At 49.3% G+C, this 20,023-nt stretch overlaps 1 protein-coding gene across 1 annotated transcript in view; it reads right to left on the bottom strand.

Annotated features, from left to right (window-relative positions):
* The window catches only part of LOC119971886 (DENN domain-containing protein 5A-like), a 387,311-nt gene that overhangs the window by 27,413 nt on the left and 339,875 nt on the right, over positions 1–20,023 (bottom strand). The window contains 2 exon segments of the mRNA XM_038808165.1: positions 6,922–7,040; positions 14,049–14,194. Of these exon segments, the coding sequence (XP_038664093.1) occupies positions 6,922–7,040; positions 14,049–14,194 (265 nt within the window).

Genomic DNA, 20,023 nt, shown 5'->3' on the forward strand with positions numbered 1-20,023 from the left:
CCTTTGCACTTCAAAGCTCTGCAATCTCTGACCATTTAGATAAGATGCTTCTTTTTTATTTTTCTTACCAAAATGGACAATTACACATTTTCCTACATTATACTCCGTCTGCCAGATCTTTGCCCACTCGCTTACCCTAGCTACATATTCTTGTAGCCTCCTTATGTCCTCTTCACAACTTACTTTCATAGAACATAGAACATAGAACAGTACAGCACAGAACAGGCCCTTCGGCCCTCAATGTTGTGCCGAGCCATGATCACCCTACTAAACCCACATATCCACCCTATACCCGTAACCCAACAACCCCCCCCCTTAACCTTACTTTTATTAGGACACTACGGGCAATTTAGCATGGCCAATCCACCTAACCCGCACATCTTTGGACTGTGGGAGGAAACCGGAGCACCCGGAGGAAACCCACGCACACAGGGGGAGGACGTGCAGACTCCACACAGACAGTGACCCAGCCGGGAATCGAACCTGGGACCCTGGAGCTGTGAAGCATTTATGCTAACCACCATGCTACCCTGCTGCCCTGCCTATCTTTTGTGTCATCAGCAAATTTCAATGCATTCCTCCAAGTCATTTATATGAATTGTAAAGTGTCTCAGCACTGATCCCTGTGGCACACCACTCGTTACATCTTGCCAATCTGAAAAAGACCCATTTAGTCTTACTGTTTGCTTCTTGTTGGCCAGCCAATCTCCTATCCATGCTAAAGTTAAAGTCGCCATAGTTCCAGATGACTGTAGGCCGCTTTCCCCTTAGAGGGGGAGACCTGACTGGTGATTGAACCTGAGGATCATCACACCTCAGGCGAGGGAAAACATCGAGAAGGATGGGCCTTCTTGAATAACCCCGGTACGGGAATTGAACCCGCGCTGCTGGTCTCGCTCTGCGTCACGAACCAGCTGTCTAGCCAAGTGAGCTAAACTGGCCCCCATGCTAATATGTTACCCACTATGCCACGAGCTTTTATTTTCCGTAATAACCTTTGATGTGCCACTTTATCAAATGTCTTCTGGAAATCGAAGTACAGTACATCCACTGGTTCTCCTCTATCCACAGCATGTGTAACTTCCTCAAGAAACAGCAATAGATTAGTCAATCATCATGTCCCTTTCACAAAACCATATTGATTTTGCCTGATTACCTTATCTAAATGCCCTGCTATTACTACTTTAATAATAGCTTCTAATATTTTCCTTACGAGAGATGTTAGCTAACTGGCCTGTAGTTTTGCACTTTGTCTTCCTTCCTTTTTGAAAAATTGAGTTACATTTACTATCATAGAATCTCTACAGTGCAGAAGGAGGCTATTTGGCCCATTTAGTCTGCACTGACCCTTCAAAAGAGCACTCTACCCATGTCCACTTCCCTGTCTACCCCACCTGATCACCATAACCTGCACATCCCTGGACACTAAGGGGAAATTTACATGGCCAATCCACCTAAACCGCATATCTTTGGACTGTGGGAGGAAATTGGAGCACCCGGAGGAAACCCATGCAAATACGGGGAGAATGTGCAGACTCCACAGAGACACTGACCCAAAACCAGAATTGAACCCGGGTCCCTGGAGCTGTGAGGCAGCAATGCTAGCCACTGTGTAACCGTGCCGTCCCTATCTTTCAATACAATGAGATCTTTCCCGAAGCAAGGGTGTTTTGGAAAATTCAAATCCATGCATCGGCTATCTCATTTTTTTGAAGACCTTAGGATAAAGTCCATCGGGACCTAGGCTCTTGTTAGCGCGTAGCTCCAACAATTTCTTCAGTACCACTTCTCTGGTGTCTGTAATTTTCCTGAATTCCTCCCTCCCTTTCATTCGCTGGTTTATAGCTAACTTTGGGATGTGACCTTTATCCTCTATAGTAAGCCTAATGAGAAATGCCTCTTCAATTCATTGGCCATCTAATGTGCAGATTTCTGAGGTACCTGAGGTTTTGGAATTCATTCCCTTCGCCTTGGAGACATTGGGCGAGTGCCACTCAGCACTGATCCCCACAAACGGGGACCAGATGGAACGGCACTTGTGGGAGTCTCGCAAGGATTGGAGTACCCCAGCTGCATGCCTTTTGGGCAGGGTGGTGCCCTGGCACTTCTGGTGCCATCTAGGCACCCTGGCAGTGCTAGCCTGGCATTCTGGCAGTGCCAGCTGGGTGCCAGCATGGCACTTCCAAGGCACCCAGGTGGCACTGTCAGGTAGCACTGTCAGGTGGCAAGGGCACCTCCCAGGTGCCAGGTTGACGCTGCCAAGATGCCAAGCTGGTACTTTTTGCTGCCCACGATCGGCATGAGGGGTGCCACGCATGGATGTTGGGGGTGCTCCTTTGTCTAATCTTCTCACCTGCCACCTGTCTTTCCACAGTTATATGCTTTTTCTTTAAATTTGATATTGGGCAGGATTCTCCGAACCCCCCTGCCGGGTCGGAGAATCGCCGGGGGTTGGCGTCAATCCCGCACCCGCCGTCCTCCGAATTCTCTGGCCCTCCAAAAGTCGGCGAGGCATGAATTGCGCCGCTCGCCTCGGAGAATAGCGGGGACCGGCGCGACTCAATGGGCCCCGGGGCTGCCAGAATTCTCCAGCCCGCGATGGGCCGAAGTCCCGCTGGTATTTTGCCGGTCCCGCCGTCGTGGATCAGACTAGGCCCTTTACCGGCAGGACCTGGCGGTGTGGGCGGGCGGTTAGGTGGGAGGGGTGGGGCGCGGGGCGATCAGGCCCCGGGAGGTGCCCCCACGGTGGCCTGGCCCGCGATTGGGGCCCACCGATCTGCGTGCGGGCCTGTGCGGTGGGGGCACTCTTTTACTATGCATCGGCCGTGTTAGCCTCCGCGATGGCCGACGCGTAGGTGAACACCCCCCCCGCGCATGCACGGGAATGACATCAGCAGCCGCTGACGCTCCCGCGCGTGCGCGGACTCTCGCCGGCCAGCGGAGTCCCTTCGGCTCCGGCTGGCATGGCGCCAAAAGCCTTCGACGCCAGCCGGTGGGGCGAAAACCATTCCGGCGCCGGCCTAGCCCCTGAAGGTGCGGAGGATTCGGCACCTTTGGGGCGGGCCGACGCCGGAGTGGTTCACGCCACTCCGTTCCGCCGGGACCCCGCGCCCCGCCGGGTACGGGTGAATCACGCCCATTATCTTTAACCTTTTCAGTTATCCATAGAGCAGGGGTGGGCAAACTTTTCCGTGCAAGGGCCGCATTCAGAAATTCACAATTCACAAAGGGCCGCATAGTATATTAAGTAAAATAATTACTTCACCCGGTTATGATTCTGGGCGCCTCATATAGAACATAGAACAGTACAGCACAGAACAGGCCCTTCGGCCCTCGACGTTGTGCCAAGCAATGATCACCCTACTCAAGTCAACGTATCCACCCTATGCCAGTAAGTAACCCAACAGCCCCCCCACCCATTAACCTTTAAAAAAAAAATTTAAAAAAAAAAAAAAAAAATTTTTTTAAAAAAAATTTTTTTTTTTTTTTTTTTTTAATGACTTGGTGGGCCGCAGAAATACCTTTGGCGGGCCGCATGCGGCCCGCGGGCCGTAGTTTGCCCACCCCTGCCATAGAGGGTGGGTCCATCCCTTGGACTTTTTCTTACTTATTGGAATGTATTTATTCTGTGCATTCTGAAATATCCTTTTGAATATTTGCTACTTCATCTTTGCCACTATTTGAAAATAGACTTTAGCCAGCTCTGCTTTGATTTCCTCATAATTGTCCTTATTTAAGTTCAGGGATTCGTTCTCGGCCCGCAATTGTGCACAATTTACATTAATGACCTGAAGGAAGGAATAGAATGTAAGGGTTTCAAATTTGCCGATGATACGAAAATAGGTGGAAGGGCATGTTGTGATGAGGATATTGTGATTCTGCAATGGGATATAGATAGATTGGGTGACTGGGTGAAAACCCGGCAAATAGAGTTCAATGTGAAGAAGTGTGAGGTCATGCTCTTCGGTAGGAGGAATCACAAGGCAGATGATCTAAATGGAGAAAGACTGCAGGAAAGTGAAGTACAGAGGGATATAGGTGTTCTATTGCATGAATCACAAAAACTAGCAGTGTTGTGTTTGGTCCCTTGTACTTTATGAAGTACTAACAAGTAGTTAAGAAGGTAAATGGCATTTTTTAATTGGCCTTTATTGCAAAGGGTTGGAGTTTAAAAATAGGGAGGTTTTGTTGCAGTTGGATGTTCCTTGGTCCCTTTACCTAAAGAAATATGTAGTAACATTGGAGGCAGTCCAAAGGAGATTCATAGAATCCCTGCAGTGTAGAAGGTGGTCATTTGTCCCATCAAGCCTGCACCAACCCTCTGAAAGAGCACCCTACCTAAACCCTGTAACACCACCTAGCCTTTGGATATTAAGGGGCAATTTAACATGGCCAATCCACCTAACCGGCACATCTTCGGATAGTGGGAGGAAACTGGAGCACCCGGAGGAAACCCACACAGGCATAGGGAGAATGTGTAACCCCACACAGACAGTTACCCCTAGGCCGAAATTGAACCCGGGTCCCTGGCACTATCAGGCAGCAATGCTAACCACCGTGCCGCCTATTATTCACCAGGCTAATTCCTGGGATGAAAGGGTTGCCCCATCAAGAGAGACTAAATAGTCTGGGTCTGTATACCTTGGAGTTTAGCAGAGTGAAGGGTGACCTTATTCAAACATATAAGATCCTGATGGGGCTTGACAGGATAGATGGTGAAATGTTTTCACTCGTGGGAGAGTCTTGAACAAGGGTCATAGCTACAAGATAAAGGGGCAGTCATTTAAAACTGAGGTGCATAGAAATTTCATCTCGCAGAGGGTGGTGAATCTCTGGAATTCTCTGCCCTGCAAGGTGGTGGATCAATAGAAGTATTTAAAGTGGGGAGATTTCCAGTGGTGACAGGGAGGAGAAGGTCGCACATGAGGTAGCACCCGCCATGGGCTTTGTTTTTTGGACTATTTAACCCGGTTCCCGTGGATTTTGGTTATCAAAACCCGCACATCGTATTCAATGAAAAATTTGTCGGCTAAAATATGGTGAAATCTATGAAGAAGGTTGGTAGCAAGAAGATTCCAGGGGGGTAATCCTTCAGCGGAGTCAGAAAGCCCGTGAAGTTCAGCAGGAGAGAAGGTGGTGGACCTGGCCTTGCTTATATCATGGTGGAAATGCTGACTAGGATGATAGTGAAGGAGTTTTGAAAACAGTTTGTGAAGCATTTTGATGACCAAGGCAGGATGATGATGGAAACCCTTAAGTGGTCAACTGAAATGAAAAATGAAATGAAAATCGTTTATTGTCACAAGTAGGCTTCAAATGAAGTTACTGTGAAAAGCCCCTAGTCGCCACATTCCGGCGCCTGTTCAGGGAGGCTGGTATGGGAATTGAACCATGCTGCTGGCCTGCCTTGGTTTGCTTTAAAAGCCAGCTCTTTAGCCCTGTTCTACTTGGCCCGATTTGGAAGAAGCTCGAAAAAACCTGGGAGGCTGTGAAGGGGCATGGAGAGGTGCTGAAGAGTGTGGAGGAGGCCTTGGCGCGGTATGGTGATCGAATGACTTCATTGGAAGCTGAGATGCTGCTGGTGGAGGAGAGGAACAAGACTCTGAGAGCAAAGGTGGATGATTTGGAGAACAAGTCAAGGAGACAGAACTACAAATCATAGGGTTGCCGGAAGGGCTGGAGCTCCCGAAGTCGAGTGAATATTTTTCAGTTCAAAATAAATGTTTTTAAAAATCTTTTTACTTCCATGAGTATGATATTAAAATGGCTCCAATGTGCAACACTGATTCTGTTGTCATTATTGTTGAGTAGCTGGGGCAGCATGGTGGCGCAGTGGTTAGCATGGCTGCCTCACAGCGCCTAGGTCCCCGGTTCGATCCCGGCTCTGGGTCGCTGTCCATGTGGAGTTTGCACATTCTCCCGTGTTTGCGTGGGTTTCGCTCCCACAACCCAAAAATGTGCACGGTAGGTGGACTGGCCATGCTAAATTGCCCCTTAATTGGAAAAAATGAATTAGGTACTCTAAATTTATTTATTTTTAAAAAATTATTGTTGAGTAGCTGTAAACAATGTCAACCAGAATTGTTATTGTCAGTAATCAAAGGCTTGCATGAATCACTCTTAAAATTCAGCTAATTGGATCATTCAGCACGAACAAGAGCAGGATGTTTAGGGGCAGCACGGTAGCACAAGTGGATAGCACTGTGGCTTCACAACGCCAGGGTCCCAGGTTCGATTCCCCGCTAGGTCACTGTGCAGAGTCTGCGCATTCTCCCCGTGTCTGCGTGGGTTTCCTCCCACAGGTCAAAGATGTGCATCCAGATGTGGATTAGCCATGACAAATTGCCCTTAGTGACCACAAAATTTAGGAGGGGTTATTAGGTTATGGAGATAGGGTGGAAGTGCGGACTTAAGTGGGTCGGTGCAGATTTGATGGGCCGAATGGCCTCTGTCTGCACTGTATGTTTTATGTTCATGATGTAACAATTATAAAAAACTTCAATCTAATCCAAATGTTCACAAACACATGAAACATGCCTCATCCCTTAAACTCATCGGAGGTAAAAAGCAAATACTGTAAAGAACACAATGGTACTTGAGCTGCTGGGACTAAGAGCAAGTTAAATTATTGCTCCAGGAATTACAGTTCAGAATATCATACTGTATTCATATTCTGGAGTTTTATTCAATTTTCTCTCAAAGGTTAGGGAAGTAATTTATGCAGATGCCTTCCCCCTCCTCCTTGATTGCCAAGAAGCTGTAGGCTAGATAGAGTTCTGAATATAGAAAATTGTGTTTGTTATGTTGAAGGAACAGACTTGGATGGACTATAAAGCATTGTGTTCCTACTTTCTTCTACAGCTTTAGTTTTAATGGGAGTTCCTGAAACCTCTCTATTTCATAACATTCAGAATTACTTACTTGTATGCGTGACCAGTTATCTCATTCCGAACAACAACACAGTCCACCAGCCATTTAGCATACAACCCTGAGTTATCGTGGCCAATCAGCACCGTTGTAAGTTTTCCCAAGTTCTGACACTAGAGAAATGAAGACACAACAGAAAGACATTTGAACAGGTTTGTTGTTATGTCAAAACAAAAAACAACTCACTTTGGCAATAACACATAAAAAAGATTTTTCTAGACTTTATAGATTTCTCCCAATATCCATGTCTTAATTGTAAGAGCTAAATTTGACGTCACAGATTAAAAAACTGAGAAACAAATTGAAACTTAAATCTATGGGCTGAGTTAAGTAGAACCCATTTGGGGCTAGGTGGCAGGCAGACCTGTGTTATCACAGAGGGAGGGGTGCACAACCCACTCCTGCCAGCAGGAAACCTGACCCCCATTGTCAGTAGTGGAAATGGACTGAATAGGGAACCTGGCTGCTGGACAAATCAGCTCATTAACAAGCCACTTAAAGATTATTATCCCTGAGCACTCCAGAATTTTGTGGTCACTTAGGGATTTACCCCAAGGCAAATTGGTTTCCAGTGCCTCCTGAAGGCCTCCCAGCAAACAGGTTTATAGATTTGCCAGTGCCCTTCCAGGGCACAGGCCCCCTCTCCCACTGCTCCCCGTCCCTACTTCAAAAACAATTAGTAATCGATTAAGAGACCTGGCCTTGGGAACAGAGTGCCTGCTGATACCGACCCTCTGCCCTTGCATCTGACACTTTCACTCCCACTTCCCAGTGACTCCCCACCAATTCACCTTCCCTCAAATGAGGCCTGGGTCCCTTTTTGATCTAGGCCTCTAGTGGGTGCATTATCAGCAGTATCCTAAGCTCCTGGTGGTGCTAATGTGCAATGAGGAGCTGCCGGCCTCTGCTTAGTCGGCAGCTCCTGGATGGCGGGAATTTTGCTGCCTCGGGTCCTAAATCTTGGGGGAAGATCTGAGGCTGACCACTCAAGTGCCTGATAAACATTTAACTTGGTCGGACCGCTCCCACTGAAACGACGCAGGTCTCTTGCCAGTTAGTGTTGGCCGGAACCTGGGTCAGAAACTCTACTCAACTGGTCCAGCCACTTAAATGTTGTGAATATTAGCACAAGTCAGATATTCTCCGATTAGTGACTCCCCACCTCGCCCCTTCATTGTCTACATATCACAAGCCAGGGTGTGATGGAATACTCTCCATTTGCCAGGATGGATCAGCTACAGTAACACAATAAGCTTGACACCACTAAAGACAAAGTAGTCTACTTAATCGGTGTTCACCATATCAAACATCCATGACTAGCTAAACGTGGCTGCAGTGCATACGATCCAGGTTGTACTGCATTAACGTACCAAGGTTTCTTTGGAAGCCCCTCCAAACTCACAATCTGTAGGGCAACTAGGGATGGGCAATTCATGCTGGCCTAACCAGTGACATCCATAAATGAATTTAAAAAAACTACTGGAGGCAACTGCACATGTGAATAGCATCACCTCTAAGTTTCCCACACAGCTTGCTGACTTGAACTTTTGTTGCTGTTCCTTTATTGTTGCTGTGTCAAAATCCCCGGGCATCCTAACTAATAACATTATGGGAACATACTGATTGCACTGTGTGGTGAAAGTAATATATGAATGTATATAATAATTCACACTGTTATTGTAAGCGCAGTAGTGCCATCCTACCACTAGGGGGAGTAGCGCTGGGAGTACTGAGGAACTTGTACTGGGCACCACCTTTGGTACCGCCCACGACTCCTCCCCCTAGTGCAGCTGTATAAGTATCCGTGTCCAGAGTCAGCCTGGGTCACTTCGAGTTCGTCAACAGGTAACAGGCTGGCTCTGAAGTAAGTCGATTAAAGCCTAGATTTACTTCGGAAACACGTGTCTGATGAATTGATGGTTCCATCAATTTAATCGACTTAAGAACAGTAAAGATCGATTATGGAATCGGCCCTCAAGCCTGGACGCCTGGAACTCAACCCGCAGGATGCAGAGGCTAAAGAAATCTTCTCCCACTGGATCCGGTGCTTCAGTGCCTACCTGGCCGAAGCGAGCACAGCCGAAACGACAGAGGATCAGAAGCTAAGTCTACTGCACGCGAGGGTGAGCCATAGAATCTCAACACAACTAAACTCGGCCAGTTCATATACTGCGGCGCTAGCAGTTCTCAAAAAAATGTATGTAAGGCCAATTAATGAAGTTTACGCTCGCCATGTGTTCACAACTCGCCGTCAGTGCCAGTAGGGGCTGGTTTAGCTAGGGGCTGGTTTAGCTCACAGGGCTAATCGCTGGCTTTTAAAGCAGACCAAGCAGGCCAGCAGCACGGTTCGATTCCCGTACCAGCCTCCCCGGACAGGCGCCGGAATGTGGCGACTAGGGGCTTTTCACAGTAACTTCATTGAAGCCTACTCGTGACAATAAGCGATTTTTATTTTCATTTCATTTCAGTGGCCTACGGAATCGCTCGCAGAATTCCTAAGAGAACTTAACAATTTATCCAATGACTGTAATTACCAAGCGGTTACCGTGGCTGAACACAGGGAATTGGTGGTACGCGATGTTTTTGTAGCGGGCCTCAGGTCTAACTATGTGCGCCAACGACTGCTGGAAAAGGGGGCCCAGGACTAAGAAAAGACTGTGGAAGCAGCGACCACGATGGAGGTCTCTTTCCGCAGCATTAACTCGTTCCCCGTGGACCCCGCGACCCCATCATGGGCCCCCGACCAGCGACTCCCCCAGGCCTGTGCTACGCGGCCGCCCAGCCACTATGCTGCCCCAGCAAGCCACTATGCTGCTCCAGCCTGCCATTTCTGCAGCCAGAACCAGCACCCGCGGCAGCACTGCCCGGCCCGCAACGCGACCTGCAGCAGCTGCGGGCGAAAAGGGCACTACGCTAGAGTGTGCCTCGCTAAAAGGGCCCCAGCTTCCAACTCCCCAGCGACTCGCAGTAACCGCTCCCCACACTCTCAGCCCCGCAGGGCCCGAAACGCTGCGGCCTATGCCCTGACTCCGCCCCCTCCAGCCACGTGCGACTCAAGGGGGCCGCCATCTTGGAAAACCTCCACCACGTGGCCGGCCATGTGCGACTCATGGGGGCCGCCATCTTGGACGGCATCTTCCTCGTCGCCCGCCATGTGCGATTCATGGGGGCCGTCATCTTGGACGCCATCCTCCGCCACGGGCGATCCACGGGCCCAATCGGCATCTCCGCCCTCGGACAACTCAGCAGAGGAATTCGAACAAGACTACGAACTCAGAGGGCAGTCATCACGGGGCCACTCCAGCACAGCTGATCGAGCCGCCGACTACCCGCAACTCAGCGCGGTCATCCTAGACCAATCCAGACCAAAGAACCTACGAAACCCGATGGCAGAGGTCCACATCAACGGGTACAATACGCCATGCCTCTTCGACTCCGGGAGCACAGAGAGCTTCATACACCCAGATCTGGTAAGACGCTGTTCGCTCCCCGTTTTCCCCGCGCAGCAAACTATTGCGCTCGCTTCAGGCTCCCACTCGGTCCAGATCCAGGGGCGCACTGCCGCGACACTCACAATCCGAGGCACTAGTTACTCGAAGTTTAAACTCTACGTTTTGCCCGAACTCTGTGCGGCACTCTTATTAGGCCTAGACTTCCAGTGTAACCTCAAGAGCCTCACCCTCAGCTTCGGAGGGCCCCTGCCCCCACTCACGATCTGCAGCCTCGCTACGCTGTGAATCCCTCCTCCTCCTCTCTTTGCCAATCTCACTAAGGACTGTAAACCCGTAGCCACTCGTAGCAGGTGGTATAGCCTGCAGGATAGGGTATTTATCAGAGCTGAGGTCCGAAGGCTACTCAGTGAGGGGGTGATAGAGGCCAGCAATAGTCCCTGGAGAGCTCAGGTGGTGGTCGTTAAGACCGGGGAATAATTCCCTATGGTGGTCGACTACAGTCAGACTATAAATAGATTTACGCTCCTCAACGCGTATCCCCTCCCCAGGATTGCAGACATGGTAAACCAGATCGCCCAGTACCAGCTCTTCTCCATGGTGGTTCTGAAGTCTGCATACCACCAGCTCCCAATCCGCCCGGAGGACCGCCACTACACGGCATTCGAGGCCGATGGCCGCCTCTTCCATTTCCTCCGGGTTCCCTTCGGCGTCACTAATGGGGTCTCGGTGTTCCAATGAGCAATGGACCGAATGGTGGACCAGTACGGGCTGCGGGCCACGTTTCCATACTTGGACAATGTCACCATCTGCGGCTATGACCAGCAGGACCATGACGCCAACCTCCAACGTTTTCTCCAGACGGCACAGAAACTGAACCTCACATATACAACAAGGAGAAATGCGTTTTCCACACATCCATACTAGCCATACTCGGCTATGTCGTGGAAAACGGAGTCCTGGGCACAGACTCGGACTGTATGCGCCCCCTCTTAGAACTCCCTCCCCCTCATTGTCCCAAGGCCCTCAAACGGTGCTTGGGATTTTTTTCTTACTACGCCCAGTGGGTCCCTCAATATGTGGACAAAGCCCGCCAACTCTTTAAGACCACACGATTCCCCCTGTCAGCCGAGGCACGCCAGGCCTTCGACGGCATCACGGAGGACATCGCCAAAGCGGCCATGCGGGCGGTGGATGAATCCACCCCATTTCAGCTAGAGAGTGACGCCTCAGAGGTAGCTCTTGCAGCCACGTTAAATTAGGCAGGGAGACCCGTTGCATTTTTCTCCCGTACCCTCTCCGCTTCAGAACTCCGACACTCCTCAGTCGAGAAAGAAGCACAAGCCATTGTGGAGGCTATCCGTCACTGGAAGCACTACCTCGCAGATAGGAGGTTCACCCTCATCACCGACCAAAGATCGGTTGCCTTCATGTTCGACAACTCGCAAAGGGGCAAAATAAAAAACGATAACATTCTGAGGTGGAGGGTCGAACTCTCCACCTACAATTATGATATCAAATATTGACCCGGGAAGCTCCACGAGCCTCTGGATGCCCTATCCCGGGGGACATGCGCCAGCGCGCAGATCGACCGATTAAAAAGTATCCACAATGACCTCTGCCACCCGGGGGTCACCCGGCTCGCCCACTACATCAAGGCCCGAAACCTGCCTTTCTCCAACGAGGAGGTAAAAGCGGTCACCAGGGACTGCCCGATCTGTGCGGAGTGCAAACCGCACTTCTATAGACCAGACAGGGCCCACCTGGTCAAGGCTTCTAGGCCCTTTGAACGCCTCACGATCGATTTCAAAGGGACACTCCCCTCAACTAACAAGAACATCTACTTCTTAAACGTCGTAGACAAGTTCTCCCGCTTTTCATTCGCTAACCCGTGCCCCGAAATGACCTCCCACACAGTCATTAGGGCCCTGCATAGCATCTTCACTGTTTGGTTTCCCCAGCTACGTGCACAGCGACCGGGGTTCGTCCTTCATGAGCGACGAGCTGCTTCAGTACCTGCTCGAAAAGGGCATTGCCTCGAGCAGGACTACCAGCTACAACCCCAAGGGGAACGGGCAGGTGGAAAGGGAGAACGCGACGGTCTGGAAGACCGTCCTACTGACCCTCCGGTCTAGAAAGCTCCAAGTCTCCCAGTGGCAGGAATGCCTCCCAGATGCGCTCCACGCTATTAGGTCCCTCTTGTGTACGGAGACCAACCAGACCCCTCACGAGAGGCTCTTCATTTTTTCCAGGGGCACTACCACGGGGGTCTCACTTCCGGCATGGCTGAGGACGCCGGGCCCCGTACTCCTGAGGAAACACGTCAGGGGGCACAAAACCGACCCCCCTTGTTGAGACGGTGCGCCTGCTCCACTGCAACCCCCAGTACGCATTTGTAGAGTTCCCTGACGGCCGTCAGGACACTGTATCCCTCCGGGACCTGGCACCCGCCGGATCCAGCGCACCCTCTACCCCCACAGAAGGACCTCTCACCCTACACCCCATGCTGCCGCCCCCTTGCACTCCCGAGCCCACGAGCTCGCTCCACCAGTCCCGCGCACCCGCGCCGGCCAGCCCCCAGTCCCCGGTCGAACCAGGAGAGTATGAAGCTCGAAGACAACCCTCCCTGGAGTCTGCCATCGTACCCCAACACACTACACCCATCCAGCCACCGCAAGAGGCTGCAACCCCGGTGCTCCGCAGGTCTCAGCGGACAATCCGACCGCCAGACAGACTGACGTTATAGACTAGACCACCACCCCCGCTGGACTTGATTTTTATTGCAGGGGGTGAATGTGGTGAATGTAATATATGAATGTATATAATAATTCACACTGTTATTGTAAGCGCAGTAGTGCCATCCTACCATTAGGGGGAGTAGCGCTGGGAGCACTGAGGAACTTGTACTGGGCTCCACCTTTGGTTCTGCCCACGACTCCTCCCCCTAGTGCAGTTGTATAAGTATCCGTGTCCAGAGTTAGCCTGGGTCACTTCGAGTTCATCAACAGTAACAGGCTGGCTCTGAAGTAAGTCGATTAAAGCCTAGATTCACTTCGGAAACAAGTGTCTGATGAATTGATGGTTCCATCACACTGGTTCAAGAAAGATGCCCAACATACCTTCAAGCGAAATAGAAGGGATCGGCAATAATTGCCAACATGGCGAGTGATGCCCAAATCCCAAGAATGAATACAAAAACCTCAACTATATAGAAGAGTTGTGTAATAAAATATTTAGTAGTTCTACATAAAACTGTGACCTATTGAGTCTAAGCTTTCTTCAGGATGAGACCAATTTTTTAGTTTTTTGGTTTGGATTATGCAGAATTTAAGACCTAAATTAAACAGAACACATAAAAAATGGGAGCAACAATTTAAATTTTAAATCTTAATTCCTACAGAACAATCTATGACATTCTCAACACACCTATTTAAGATTAGTTGCAAAGACAAAGAGCTACTAAATGAATCATTCACATACCCTTTCAGTTGGGAAATAGTGGGTAGCATGGCTAAACAAAATGGGACTGATGGATCAGGCATTTTCCAGACATGTTGTGCATCTCACAACAACAAAAATGTAAGTGAAGTACACCAAACTTTTCAGTTAATAATAAATTAAAATTTTATCATGAAAAAGTCAAATCAACGTAAAGTTATATCTTCTACTGACCTCAAATGTCATTTCAAGGATACTTTTAGGTATTTGTAAGATACCCGTCTCTCCCAGTTCTCCTGATATGCAGATCCAGGGATTAGCTGTAAACATGGAGCCTCCTAACTTTTTACTAGGAATGACCAGCACATGGTACGGAATCACTGTCAATATAGAGTACATAAATTATATCAAACATATTGCATATAAAGCTTACTGGTATTGTACAGTGATCAGAAATCCTTTCTGTTATCTTATTGATCGATAATAGCCCAAACTTTGCTGTCAAAACAGTAGCGGGTTTAATATCATTGTTCGGTATTAAATGTATAAATCGTCAATCTACTTCTGGCAATGAAGAGATACCCTATGAATTGCTACAAGGTTCATGGGCAATTTGTACTGCTCTGCTGTTAGCCTCGACAAAACAGCAGCTCATGTCACTCTCCCAGCGAGCTTCATCAATTTGTGTATTAATTAACAATTAAACTCACTGTAAAAATTAGGGTTCTACTTAATAATGAAGGTACCTTCCTAATAAGGAGATTATGGGAGGCATTCTCGTTCCCCGTCGCTAACATCAGGAATCCCGATCGGGCGGAGAATCCCGCGACGGGCTAAAAGTGGGATCGGTGACAGGCAGCAGACCCATCCCCAGTCTCTGGGCGAGATTCTCCCAAAACGGGAGAAATCGTAAAGCTGCCGTAAAACCCGGGCGGGTTTTACGGCAGCGCGCCCCTTCCCGACCGGGGACCGATTCTGGTCCCCGGTCGGGGCTAGCAGCCCGACGCCGTAGGCTCCGGCAAGACGGGCTTAACGAAAATCGTTAAGCCGGCTTGCCGGAGTTAGCGCCGGCTGACGCGTCGTATGACGTCAGCCGCGCATACGCAGTTTGGAAGACTCCAACCCGCGCATGCGCGGGTGACGTCATCGCGTTTTTGCGCGAAACCCACGCATGCGCGGGCCGGGTTGCCCCTCAGCCGCCCCGCGAATGGATACTGCGGGGCGGCGGAAGGACAAGTAGTGCGCGGGCATCGGGCCCGCTGATCGGTGCCCACCGATCGCGGGCCCATGGCACCCTTGGCACGCCCGTGGTACGGCCGTGCCAATCGGTGCCATGGTTATTAATAGCGAGTTTGTGACGCCGTTTTTACGAACGGCAAGACCAGGTGTGTTTGCCGTTCGTAAAAACGGCGGAAAGGGCTGGACTTCGGCCCATCTAACAGCTGAGAATCGCTGCCGGCCGGAAAAAAAAACGGCGGCAGCGATTCGGGTCGGGACTTCGGCGGGGGGGGGGGGGGGTGGGAGAATAGCGGGAGGGCGGCAAAAATGTCGGGAAGGCCCTCCCGCTATTCTCCCACCCGTCGTGGGGGGCGGAGAATTTCGCCCTCTGTTCCTGCCTTGTCAGCTGTTGTGGGCTTCCCACCCTGCTCTGGCGGGAACATGCAAACAGCTGATTTGCATTGAGTTGATTGCAATTAATGGGCTGTAAGCCCGAATCTCACCCTCGTCATGCTCCGGCAGTGGGAACTCCACTGGGTGGGCTTTGGTGCGGGTATTGCCAAGTGCAGTCCTGAAGCGATGGACCCCGAGGGGTTCAACGGGATCAGCCCATTGCTTATGTGCCCCTCTGCCGCTGCCAGGCTGAAGGGTCCTGGAGGTTGGTTGGGCTCAGGCTGTGGGTAAGGGGTTGATGCTGGGATCCTCCCCCGTGTTTGGGGTCCTGTGTCTAGACTGCCTCTTCCAGCCCTGGGCAACCTGAAGATCAATCTTGGCATGGTGAACTCAGGCAGCCCTTTGTTCAAGATCTTCATTCTGGTCTAATCTGTTCAAACTCTGATGTGGCCTTCTTACTCTGAACTGCTCTGCCTGACAGCTGATGAGCAGGCCAGACAGTTCAGTGAAGAATCAAGCCAAGATCACTTTCACTTTCCTCACAGCTGCTCTCTCAGGCTTATGTTTTTGCAACCGCTGCTTTTTGAAGTGTCAGAGCCTTCCTAGAACGCCCTTGAAAAGGTGTGAACCCTGAGAAATTTCAGTGCAATACCTTTAACTTGGCTTTGATTGGCTTAAACATAGCAGGTTTGTTTATTCACGCTTAAATGCACCTTAAGTACCCTCCATTGATCCTAACCACAATGTTTATAAACATTCCTGTTATGTTTGACAGCTACTGACCACTTCAATAATGCTCTTTTCTAACTGCAGAAAGTCTGTGTGTGTGTGGGGATGGGAAGTGGGGTGGGGTGGGGGGGGGGGGGGGGGCTTAAGGGGGGTGACTGAAGTGGGGGTGCTTTTTTTTTATTTGTTCATGGGACATGGGTGTCGCAGGCGGTGCCAGCATTTATTGCCCATCCCTAATTGCCTTTGAGCAGTTAAGAGTCAACCACATTTCTGTGGGTCTGGAGTCACATATAGACCAGACCAGATAAGGATGGCAGATTTCCTTCCCTAATGGACATTAGTGAACCAGATGGCTTTTTACAACAATCAACAATGGTTTCATGCAGTGGCAGGATTTAAACCTGGGACCCCAATTCTTTAATACTCTCACCAGAGATCTCACACATCCTGCTTTTGCTTTTAGGATTTCTTTCAAAGCATATTTAGAAAATATTCATGGAAAAAGTTTCAGGGTATGATTTAACCAAACGTTTCTAAATACGGTAGTGAGAGGGAACTGTCTCGAGTTTCCCGACGCTTGGATCAGTGAGGCCGTCACTGCCAGAAATCATTAATTGGTCCTCTTAATGTGGCCCCACGGGCTTCATGCCACAAATGATAGTCTCGCTGGCTCATTCATCGGGACTGTGATCGTCAGCCCCTGCTAACAAGGAAGAGCAGCACTTAAACCTCTCCTGCACCACCAACACCACTCCTGCCCCACGATTCAGGTTTGCCAACCTGGGTAGATTATTGGGCGCGGTAGAGGCCAGACAGGATTTCCTGTTCCCCCGAGGGTCAGCCACAGGACAGCCAGTGCCGTCAGGAGGAAGTGGCAGTGACAGTCAGCTCGAGGACTGTAACCAGGAGGACCAGCACGCAGTGTGGTAAAAAGATGAACAACCTCAACCAGGTTGCACGGGTGGGTTGGCACCAGACACCCGACCACCCCCTCGAGAATGCGCTTGACACTACCCCACCTCCATACCCCATAAATCCCTATCCCCCTTCTCCCCATCTCTCCGATACCACCCATCCACCCCAAATTCCCGTCTCCCTATCCCCCATACTCCCCACCCTCCATACTCTTCAGCCACCCACACTCCCACCCACCTTCTCCCCATCCGCCCACACACTCCCTACCCTTCTTCTCCCCATCCCCCCTGCATCCTCCCACTCCCCCACCCGCATTCAATGACAGCTGGGCCTTGTTGTACGGGTCTTAGTCAGGTCCTCAAGAACCCACTGGCCATCCTGGGGTGGTCCTCGAAGAGGCCGGGGAGTCTGACTGCCACAGGATATGGCTGCCGTGCACATTCCTTGGGAAGCGTACACACACGTGCATGATTTTCATGTGGTGGTTGCACAAAAGCTGGAAATTCCTGTTGATAAAGGGCATTCCCAGGCGGCCAGGCGAGCATAAGGCGACATGCAGCTATCTATTTTTTTTTTTATTCGTTCATGAGACGTGGATGTGCCAGCATTTATTGCCCATCCTAATTGCCCTTGAGGAGGCAGTTAAGAGTCAACCACATTGCTGTGCGTCTGGAGTCAAATGTAGGCTGGACCAGGTAAGGACAGCAGCTTTCCTTCCCTAAAAGACATGAGTGAACCACTGAATTCAAATTTCACCATCTGCAGTGGCAGGATTTGAATCTGGGTCCCTATAGCATTACTCTGGGTCTCTGGTTTACTAGTCCAGTGACAATACCACTACACCACCGCCTCCCCTTTATGTTATTGTTAATCAGAAATTAGCCGCTGGACCTGGGACATCCCGTCGATGGCACAGAATCTTGCTGCCGGGGCATCTTGTTGGGCCTGCCACCCCCACTCCTGGGTCTTCTCCTTTCCTCTCTTATTATGGACTATCTTCTCCTGCGAGTATAAAAAGAGGACATTGTGAGCTGCACACCTGATGGATCAGGGGGTCTATAGCAGGTCGCACCTGTGGGCACTGCACCTAGACATTAAGTGGTTGTGATGGTGAGTGCCGGAGGTTCTGAGGAACAACGTGGGAGGTCAGATGTTGGGCGGGTTCGATGTGTCAACTAGTGGATTGAGGCAGGTTGGAAATTTAGGAGTGGCAGGCAGGACTGATGCCAGGAGGAGAGAGGTGGTAACATACTCTTGCAGCTCATAGGAAGTCATTCATCTTCTTTCTACACTGGACAGCAGTCCTCCTTGTCATGCTGATGGCACTAACTGCAGCTGCTGCCACGGCTTCCCAAGCAGCATTTGCGCTCATGCTCTTGGGTCTCCTACCCCCTCGGGGCTACAGGGTGCCCCTGCTTCTCCTCCACAGCATCCAGATCTGAATCCAGAAAGTGAAGTGCAGATCTCCGCACTGTCATCGTCCTGGCTTGACTGGGAGTTAGTGCTGAGGGACTATTTAAATGATGCTCCCCCTTGTTCACAGTGAATAGCTGAGCTCAGAGTTGGGTGAATCACATGCCTCGGGACTCGGGCTCAGTTTCACTTGGGGCTTTGTTTTTTGCACTAAGTGTGGGTGAATTGCGGCCTGGATTGTGCCCATACATCCGTCAGGAATCACCGCACAATTCTAGCCCAAAATGACACTTAATAATTTTTCAGGAGAATTGCACCCTTAGTTAACAATTACTTAATTAACATTACCTCGAGAAATTAAGAACACCCAAATGTCTCATCTTAATAACTAGGAATAAAAGTTAGATTTTTTGCTGCTGAATGGGGAGCATATTCATTATCTGCTGTTTGCCTCTTAACCACTTTACAAGTCATTGTATTTCTTTATGATCATTAATTTCCACCTCACTATCTCTAATCTCCTTCAGTACTACAACCCTCAGAGAAATCAGGATTCCCAATCTCAAATGCATCATCTCATTGCATTTGCCTCACCGTTAGCAGCCAAGCCTTCGATTGTCTAGGCCCTCAGCTCCGGAATTTTCTCTCTAAACTGCAAGCCTCTTCAACTCTCTTTCATCCTTCAAGACTCACCTTTAAATCCATCTATTTGACCAAGCTTTTATTCTCTCTCCCTAATATATTGGTCTCAGTGATTATCTTTTCGTCTGATTATGATTCTGGACTATGGGATTTTTCCGATATTAAAGCTGTTGTATATATATGTATAGGGTATAGGATGTCCCTCATACTTCCATTCATTCTGATTTTAACTGTATTCATCAATTTTATCTCCCAATTTTGTGTAAGAGTCACCACCCAAAACATCAACCAGTCTGTCCTCTTCACCAATGCTGTCTGACCTACTGAAAGCTTTCAGCGTTTCTACTTTAGTTTAAATTTTTCAGCATCCGCAGTATGTTCCTTATTTTTTATATGGTGATTCTTTTTCTTCCAATGCAACATTATAGTGAGTAATTAAACTATCCATTTATAGGGTTAATTTGCAAATATCTGTGATTTTAATATCCCTGGGTTTCTTTTACAGATAATTAGTATTGAACTGAAGGTTAATCCTTCTGATGAACAAGGACTTTTGTTAAGTAGAACTGAATTCATCCTGGAAGTTCTAAGTAGAAAGTGCGTAATAGAATATGGTTTTAGTAAGTGATTACAAATCTACATTTTAATATAATTTATGTACAGTGTTTGTCAAAAATAAAACGAAAAGATGTTTTTTCCCCCCACGAAATATAATTGTGATTTTCTTCACCCACAAACATACACCTTTGTACTTATTTTAAAAATTGCAGACCTGATGAGCCATATAGATTTAGAAACATTAAAATGATACAGTTGCTACAATCAGTGCTTCCCAAACTTTTTCCTAATATGACCTTCTTTTAATGCCTCAGACGTCATGTGACCCCCAAAGTGGAAAC

The sequence above is a fragment of the Scyliorhinus canicula genome, chromosome 9 (genome assembly GCF_902713615.1).
Source record: "Scyliorhinus canicula chromosome 9, sScyCan1.1, whole genome shotgun sequence".
In the NCBI taxonomy this organism is placed as follows: Eukaryota; Metazoa; Chordata; class Chondrichthyes; order Carcharhiniformes; family Scyliorhinidae; genus Scyliorhinus; species Scyliorhinus canicula.